The 9,746-nt window shown below is 35.1% G+C and overlaps 2 protein-coding genes across 2 annotated transcripts; both read right to left on the bottom strand.

Moving 5' to 3' along the window:
- Positions 1-3,291: 3,291 nt before the first annotated feature.
- LOC108558612 (facilitated trehalose transporter Tret1-like) lies at positions 3,292-4,817 on the bottom strand. The gene is made up of 3 exons (XM_017915585.1): positions 4,757-4,817; positions 4,379-4,699; positions 3,292-4,319 (listed from the first exon to the last, which is right to left on the bottom strand). The coding sequence occupies exons 1-3, from the start codon at positions 4,815-4,817 to the stop codon at positions 3,292-3,294; spliced, it is 1,410 nt and encodes a 469-aa protein (XP_017771074.1).
- A 3,524-nt stretch (positions 4,818-8,341) lies between these two features.
- LOC108558629 lies at positions 8,342-8,948 on the bottom strand. Its single transcript, XM_017915609.1, has 3 exons — positions 8,829-8,948; positions 8,590-8,766; positions 8,342-8,528 (listed from the first exon to the last, which is right to left on the bottom strand). The coding sequence occupies exons 1-3, from the start codon at positions 8,829-8,831 to the stop codon at positions 8,394-8,396; spliced, it is 315 nt and encodes a 104-aa protein (XP_017771098.1). The 5' UTR covers positions 8,832-8,948; the 3' UTR covers positions 8,342-8,393.
- Positions 8,949-9,746: the final 798 nt, after the last annotated feature.

Below are 9,746 nucleotides of genomic sequence, written 5' to 3'. Positions count from 1 at the left end.
TTTTTTTTGGAGTCAATCCACGGATTCGCGTTTCGGTCCGGTTAATAAATAAAACATTAAAGTAAACGCTAGAAGCAAAGGCATCAATCTTCCTCGAACTACCCTCCCAACTTTTCCTACGTCTCTATCCGTGCGAAAGTTAACAGGATTGATTTATTGGGGGGAATAATTGCCCGAAAACGAAAATAAAAATACGCCAGCAGATTCTGACGAAACAACTACAAAAAGTGTGAGAAAACCACACACTTGGGAATTATTTTTTTTTTATTTAAAGGTCAATGCTTTCAGGATGCTCTTACTGAGAAATTGATACAAATCTCGGCGCATATCGAAGTTTGCAATTTCAGTTTGAGTTGTGTTTTCGATATAACCACTCAAATCAATCTGGTAAACACTTAGGTCGACACATTTTTATAATAAATATACAAGATATTTTTGTGTCCCACCTATCTTGAACTTGTATTTCTTTTTTCTAAATTAGATTCAATGACAGCTGTCGAAGTTAAACCATATGAAAGACATTATTACAATTCTGTATTTTATTGTAATTTAATAATTTAAATGGTATTATTATTATATATTAAGAATTCAACATTTTCAGTTTATTATAATAATAATTATTATTATGAATTTGAATAGACGGATTTTAATTCGTTTTTTTGTTTTGACAGCTGTCACACACGATGACAATTACGATTCAGAAAAATAAGGATTTGTCTTTTTTTATGGAAACAAGACGATTAATTTATTTTATGTTATTCGATAAAACCATCCTATTTGAGCATTCAATAAATTTTGCGACTAGCAATTACATCAATTTATTACCCGGTGGCAGATTTCTTTCACTGCTGCAAACTTAAATACAATGTATAATTTCATGTTATCTTAATGACTGAATGATTGAAACGTAATAATAAGTTTAAGAATCTTTCCTTAGTAAGATTAATTACTGATACGTTTATACAAATCAATCCTATCTAAAGAAACTTTTACAGTCTCAACTGGAACGTTTAGTATTATTGCATACTTACATTCTTAAATTTTAGTTCCATTTTATTTACAAACAATTCCAATGCTTTATAATATAAAGAATATTATGTTTATATAAGTATATTCTTTTATCAGTTTCGTTCTCGTTTATTGCTTTAAACTTCCTTTTTTACATTTGTAGTAATGAGATTTTCTCCACAAAATTTAGAAAATAATTATTTCTTTCGCGTTGATTGTAAAAACTCCTCAGCTCAAATTATACTTTGACATTACAAACCGTTCTTATGTATGATTGTAATATTCTTCTTCAATATACAATGAATATGTACTAATTATTTTGCATGTTGTTTCATTAGATATATTATATTAAATTGTATTTCTGAAACTAACAGCATTTCAATTATCTGACCTTTAATTATCGTGTTTACTTCATGTTGTTGCAGAAATCCTTTTACATTTACACACAATTCCACATATGCATTAACCCATTATAAGGGAATTATTTACTTGCATAGAACCAATTAGAGTTCGCATTTCACATCATCAATTACTTCATTAGCACTATACAATATTTAATTAGTATATAAAACCTTCTAACAATTACATATGCGAATTAAATACATAAACGAATCAATTAGTAATCAAATCTTCTAATAAATACATGTTAGCGCAAAGCATAATATAAAATATCTGGTTATTCCGTATAGTTACATATACAACTTGTAAAAGTATAAATATTTTGCCTCATCTATATTGAGTTGTCTGGAAAATTCATGTTAATTTTCGGTAGGTGTCGTGGAGGTAAGTCTGAGGTATACTTAAAACCAACTCGTATCATCATGTGAGAGTTTCAAATCTTAACAAAATGAAAAATGCCATTGCATTTATGGAAGTCGATAAAAACTAAGAAATAAGCTCGCGAAGATTGAAAAATACAAATGACTTGCGTTCATATTCTGAAAGGTAATATTTCAACCATATTTAGAAATAATTTTAGTTAAGATACCGTATTAGCCCACTTTATGCATTTCTCGGATTGCCTAGTTATTTTATAAATTACTTGTTTAACTTGTTATTTCATGCTGTATTGCACATTTATAATATATAAAAATAAATATAATTTTATAGACTGTTGAATTATACACTATACTGCTGACATATACACAAACTAGGCGAACTCACTACATAGTATATAAAAATGCAATGTTTATTTTAAGGAACTGAAATTTAGCGGAAAGCTGCTGCTCCGAGAACAAACAAGAGACGCCAAAAATCAACAACCTATGTTGTTACAATCCTGCTGCGGATTTGCGACGTCGCTCAAAAATACAGGGAATCAACAAGTCTTCGTTTGTTTAGTGTCTAATGGTAACTATTAGTAGCCCAACCCCAATAGTCCATATCTAAGCGTTATTGTTATCATTATTATGTTCATTATTAGAGCGGTGTCAGCTTCCTCGAGTAAATAAATAGATGAGATTTTCATGAGGGAGGAGTGAGGCTTGCTCTAATTGGGGACAGGCTCAGCTTCTTGTTGTTCGTTGTTTTCAGGGGTGGGCAGGTGCGCGCTGCGTTCAGAGGGTAGCAGGTGGGGTGCGTTTTCCCAGTTAATAATGTAGTTGGTATATATCTATATATACACACGAGTATAGTGCTGTGCGGTTTAGTACTGTAGTGGTAGATCAATATTTGGTCGTCCAAGCGTTCGTTGCTCAACCCGCGTTATTTCTTATTCGGCTGTGAAAACAACGACACCTTCGGTCAAAGGTCAGCAGGACTACTCGAGCCAAAACAGTCCAGCTCCCACAGATCCGAGCACCTTCGACAAACAACGGACCCTTGACCCTCTCAATCCGTTCGCAAACAAATTTATCACCGAGGAAAACCTGTCGCATCCGCTATACCGACATTATTACCCTCTCCATCCGTAACTTAAATCCAATTAGCTCTCCGCGCTAATTATTCGTTCGTTCAATTATATATTCTTTTTTGTCCTCGAAACATTACAAACAGCAAAACGTACTTTAAATTCATCTCATGTTTCTTTTTTCTCTCTTTCTCTGTAAATTGAATTAAATATAAAATTATTCCAGTGTCTAAAAAGTGAATAAAGGGATAGCGCTGCAGCAATACTTATAAATAGAGTGTGATTTAAAAGCTCGGGGATTGCATTTCACCGGCGCGTTTTAAAGGTTAATTTTATAGTAAAAGGTTCTTTGGAAACAAGTAGAAGATTTAATTTTTTGATGAAGAGGGAAAATAAATTGGAACGCTTAATGTATATTTAGAAATTAATTTATTTCAGTTGCGTGATACGATTTGCATACAGTCGGTTCTAGTGTCGTGCTCTCCTTTGAGAATTAACTGGATTTGCTCTAACGTTTTCCCTTTGGTTTCCGGAATGAAAAGAGCGGTGAATAGGGCGGTTAACGAGCAGGAAATACTGAAGATGTAAAAGGCGACGTGCATGCCCACGCCCTTCTCCATCACCTGGAAAAGGTAGATGGTTATGGCTCCGAAGAAGACGTAGGTGAAGTCCGAAAGGGTCATGCCTTTTCCTTTGACGCTCGTGGGGAAGAGTTCGCCGGTGAGGACGATGGGTACTGAGCCTAAACCCATCCTGAAGGCAGCTGCGTAAGTGAAAACTGCGGCAACAGGAACCCAATTGTATGGAAGAACGTCGTAACCTAAATGTTTGTAGGTTAAATAAACAGCGAGAGAGCCCAAAGCTACTGAAGATGTGAGACTAGAGGTGATTAACAGAAGTTTTCTTCCGCATTTATCCATAACGCAAGCGGATATCACCATGGATAAAAGCATGATGATAGCGAAGATTATAGCTGAAGAGTTCTTATCGATGATTCCTTCAGCATCCTCAAAGATGGTGTGAAGATTCATCAGCAGGACGCTTATACTGCTGAGATGCTGTGCCACGTTAAGAACGGTCAATATGATTAGCGCTTTGCGATTGCTGGGGACGATGAAGATGTCCTTGAACTTTCCCCTCTCCGCCGATTGTCTCGCTACGGCCGCTTTGATCTGCTCCATCTCTTCTTTAACATCTACGCTCCTCCGCAACCACCGCAGCGAATCATCCGCCTCATCCTCCCTTCCTTTCAACAAGTTGTAGTACGGAGTTTCCGGCATGAATGGCAAAGTTATTAATTGCGCCACGATGAATGCGGCTCCGACCATCGAGGAAACCTGTATCGAGACGAACGGTGCCACCGAGTAACAGATGACTATTCCTATTAGCAACATGACATTGATCGAGGCCACGAGGAATCCTCTGATCTTTTGATCGGCGATCTCGGCTATGTACATGGGACCTGCAAATGTAAATTAATCAATCAATTGCAAAGCGAGAGAATTTGACTTGAATGCTTACTGGCGACGAAAGCTACGTCGGCTCCTAAACCAGCGAGAAATCTGGCCACATGCAGTGTGGTTACGTTGGTTGCGAAAGCAATCATTATCCAAGAGAGCAAATTGTTGATGGAAGCGAGTAGGATGGAGCGTTTCCTACCGAATCTATCCACTGCGAACATCGTCAGAGGTAATCCGGCAATTCCTCCGATCATATAAAGTAATTCCAGCCATTGCTCGTCCGTTTCCGTTATAGGAATCGGGGAATCACTGGAAGACAATATTGGGATGACAGGTGAGGCCCAGCTGAAGTGGATCCCATCCGAAATCGAATTTATCGTCGCTAAAGAAGCGAACCAAAGAATATTAGATAAAAAAAACATTGAAGAAAAATACAAACCTGCCATAGCGGCGATGACCTGGGTAGACCAAGCATAATTTGATGCACTTTTTACGAACATCTTAAAATTACAATTTCCAAATGATTATACAAGTATTACTGACACTTTCAAGGTTTGCAAAATGAGATGCTTTTATTTAAGAATTTGCGAATGAACTGTTTAAAGCTAATCTACCGCTTTGAATATATCCTGTAAATTCCACACTATTTAAACAAAACTCGTATTGTTGTAACAGTAAAAAAATCAAATTAATCCGCATTTATCTTAAAGAAAATTTGATTAGTAAAACTATCTCCGCACGAGCGCTTAGTATAAATAAATATTATTTTATAATTTTATTTGTACAAGGAGTAAAATATTTTTGAATAACAAATCTACATTTGCTATGAGAAAGAAGAAATCTTATCTGCTGCTTAACTTTGGTATATAATCTTTGTTAGCACGCGCTCATATCATTTATTGGGTTAAATTAAATAAACTTGCTTTTTTCTCAAAAAAACTTTGACCAAAAAATATAAAACATTCAATTTGTCTCTAGTTTATTTTTTTTTAATTATTTCTTAAAATTGATGAAGCTAATATAAATTAAAATTAACGAATTACTGCGAGTTATATAGCGTTAGAGTTAGAGTTATGCAATCATATGTACTCAAACCCATTAAGCAATGGTTTTTGTTAATTATAATTATCAATATGTGTTTATTATTTTTTCTCTGCTTTATGTTTTGTTAGACTGCTGTAATAAACGTTATTATTATAATATTTACTCAATTTTATTAGAATTTTGTTTATATAACATTGTTCATTTTTCAAAAAAAAATCTTTGTTAGCTTAAGTCGTTAGTTGACATCTTTACAGAAAAATAAGGTTCGCGTCGAATAATATTTTGCAAAAAGAAATAAAAATATTATAAATAGCTAAATTTGTTGTTTTATAATGAAAATAGAATATCATATTTAGATTATAATATTGGTTAAATCGAATACTATACAAACACTCGACTAATTCAATAGTCTCAGAATAGAAACAATAATTATTTAATTAAACTAAAGGAATATTTATTATTAAATAAAAAATCAATCGCATCAAACATGCGAACGAGAGCGGACGTATTTTAGCTCCAAGTCTTATAGTATTTTAGATTGATATTTTTTATTTATGTTAGGAAGGTTGGGGAGTCTGCCTGTTATGGACACTGAGGATATCTCATCACAACACTCGGCTATCGGCCGGCGAAGAGGAAAAGGGGTAGACCCATTGTGTTGAGCAAAAACCGTGGAAATAATACAAGAGTGTAATACTGGATTGGAGTGAGAGTCAAACGCGACATCAAAATTCAAAATGCCTCTGTCAATGGGAATCAAACAAAAAACAGAAGACGACGATATTGAGTAAAAACATGTTTCAAGTCCTGAGTAATAAAAATTTGAATGTAGAGAGCACAAATAACAACAACAACAACAACAAAAAGAATGAAAGCCGCCGCCGTTGATTTTGCCGTAGACATCAATGAATTAGGATCAGCACGGTTACTTCTTAAAGATTGTCAGTAGGGACAAAGTTAAAAGTCACACCTACCAATTGAAGGAGGAAAGTAACTACAGGACGTAGAATCAATGAAGAAAGAGATTGAAGAATACGAACACGAAGTAAAGTATATAATCAACATAAGAAGCCGTCACAGTAAAGAACCATTGCCGCTGTTCTTCGTGGACAATAATAAAGACATCCACAAAATATTAAGGTGGTGATAGAGGCGCCGCACCGCAGATACGATATCCCACAATATACGAGATGCCACTGGATCGGAGTGCGAGCGGCTCAAAAATTCAAAATGCCGTTGCGGGTGCGAGAGTGAAACAAAATAAAACAAAGACGGAGAACATATTTACTAAAAAGTGATATCAGGTCCTGAGCAATTAAAATTTAAATTTAGAGAGCACCGTTTCACCAAGAAACCGTTGCCACTGTTCTACGTTGACTTAGCGCCGAATGCGAACAACAAAGACGTCCATAAAATATTATACCTGCAGAGCATAAATGTGGTGATCGAAACGTTGTGCTGCTGAAGTGCGGCAAGAAACACCTCACCGCGGAGTGCCAGAAGGACAAATCAACGGAAGCAACGTGTGCACTTTGCAGCGGCAAACACTCTGCCAATCACAACAGCTGTACAGTGTACAGGGAGATGCAGTCGTAAGTTCCCAAAACTGAGGGAGAAGAAATTGTTGCCACCGACCAGTGCGCCGTTTCAGCCTCCGCCGTCCCAACCCAAGGAATACCCAAGGATCAAACCAAGCCTCTCCTACGCTGACGCAGCCAGCGATAGGATCAACCACAAGTGCATGCAGCCCAACAGCGAAGATGAAGTCAGACCACAACAAGATCCGGTAGCACGGCTGGAGCTCACGATAGCAAAACTTTTACACAAAATCGACACGCTGCTGAATGTCGTAATGGCTCTCATGTCGAAGTTGATATAATGGCTCACGCAATTCGGCTGGTCATGTGGAACGCTCAGTACAATGACGTCCCAGGTAACCACTATAGCTACTGGCATCAAGTTCGCAAAGTTGTATTGGTTGATCGGCAGGAAATCTCAGCTATCCCTCGACAACAAACTTGTAATATACAGAACAGTGCTGAAGCCCGTGTGGACATACAGCATCCAGCTTTGGGGAACAGCCAGTAATTCCAACATCGAAATCCTGGAACTCTTCAAGTACATGTGCCTGAGCACCCTGGTGCAAGCACCCTTTAACATACCAAACGACACGATACACAACGACCTCCACATAAATACCTCAACCCAACTACATAGTGGAGTAAGTGAAAGTGCTTAACTTTCTGCTAAAAAACTTGTATAAATATTAAGGAATAAAATACAAGACAAACATCAATTTTAAAAGATATTGAGTCTGAAAAATATTATAACCATGAAAGTAGAATTAGAAAGGTATCTGTAGAGCAAACGCAAGGATATGGTTATAGATGACCGTGTTTACTACGAAATCCAAGTTGGTGATTTGGTATTAGCTCGCTGTCGTTTATGCCAATGGAAACAGACTATAGGTCTATATGATTTTATATCTTCGGGAGCCTTTCCTGCCTTAGGTATTAAAATAATTTGAGCTAGTTTCCATTGAGAAGGAAAGTGTCCAATTCTTAAAATTATATTGATGTTAATTGTGAGTTAACATAAAATATATATTATATGTACTTAAAATATGGAGTATAATTAATGATAATATTAATTTACGTATCAATTATTGTACATATCCATAATGAAGAAATTTTTCTATTGTTATTTAAATGTTTGAATGTGATATACAGAATTAACTGAGATCGAATTTTCCATACTTTTATTATTCAAATTATTATAATATACAATTACTTCATAAACGATAAATAAAAGAAATGTATAGAATTATAAAATTTAACGGTTTGAAACTATTAAATAAATTTTATAAATATTATAAGTAAAAAGGAGATATAAATAATATAAAAAGTAAATTGTATTCTAAATAAATATTTAAATGTTATTTTCAATTACAGCTATACATTTTACATATATATCGTACAAATCGTAATAAACATTCACAGTCAGACACAGGCATTCTTATATACATTGTTAAATTACAAGCAGCGTGTAGTGAATTCCTTCTTCATCTTATCCCAGTTATCTCTGCCCATCTCGTCTTGTATCATTCGGTAAATATGTTCCGACTTTTTCGAAGGAATTACCTGAATTATATCATCATCCAGATCAACCTATAAATAAAACATTTCACATAAGAGTTGAATAAAAAATAATAAATAATTTTAGACATACGTGTAAAATCCAATGCATGGAATTTAAATATTCTACCAAAGTCGGAAATCCATATATTTTGAAGGGAATTTCTATCCCTACAAGATCCAAAAAGTCTTCGACTAATCTGCTTATGGATACATCAGTTGACATAGAGTTCAGTACTGAACGAATCAATGTTTCACATTCCTTGGGGTGCTAAAAATAAAAAGACATATTTATGAAAACAATTTAATCAAAAGTATAAAATCTACACTTACCATTTTAGTAGATGAATGAATTATAAAGTGGATAGAAAATAAGTGAAAAAATATTTCTACTTTAAAGTTCTCTTTACGAAGAGAGTTCAATTGTAACTGATGCTGAAAATTAGTTTTGCAGTGTATTTATACTACATTTACCTGTTATTAGTTTTCTAGGAAAACATTTTTCTTTATTTTATTACAATAGAATTACGTGGAAGTATCCAAAGAGTCGCAGTTTGTGGACCTCTGGTGATTTCTTTGCTTCTGATATTTGTGATGATTTCGACGAAAACAACCGTCTGTAAAACGCGCCATTTTTTGAAATATGACAGAGAACCCTTATGTAAGTTTGCAAAACATGATGAATATTGCTTATTTTGCATTCCGATGATAGCGCCCTCTGTTAGTATTGAAACGAAAAATGCGATGATAAGTATAGTGGGGGTGTTCCAAGAGCAATTGTAAGGCAAGTCGAGAAAGTCAGGTATTCAGTAAAATTCAGTTATACCCCGACGCAGCTCAAGTTAACCCACCGACGTCATAGAAAATTCGTTAATTTCACGTGCAAGAAGAAGTGTATAAATATTAGAGCTTTCATACCATCGAACCCAGAGTTGTGGTTCAAACTTGTAGAAACAACTTTTGAAACTGTAAAAAGCTTCACGGATTCTGGCAAGTTTGAATTAATAATCAGGAGCTTGGACCATATATACCTAAAGATGCTCGAACACACACAGAAGGATCTTTCGGTTGAAGAGATATGCAAAAGTCACATGCATATGCTTATGAAGGAAAATATGGGCAATCGCACTCCGTCATTATATTTAAGAGATCTTCGAAATTTGGCCAGAAGATTATCAATCTTTTCGTATAAATTAGTTATAGAGATTTGGAGAATGCGACTACCGGCCGACCTGCGTACTGCTATGAATG

The sequence above is a fragment of the Nicrophorus vespilloides genome, unplaced genomic scaffold (genome assembly GCF_001412225.1).
Source record: "Nicrophorus vespilloides isolate i.1.1-1 unplaced genomic scaffold, Nicve_v1.0, whole genome shotgun sequence".
Taxonomy (NCBI): domain Eukaryota; kingdom Metazoa; phylum Arthropoda; class Insecta; order Coleoptera; family Silphidae; genus Nicrophorus; species Nicrophorus vespilloides.
The sequence above is the reverse complement of the archived record's forward strand: the minus strand, read 5'-3'. Positions and strand labels throughout refer to the sequence as shown.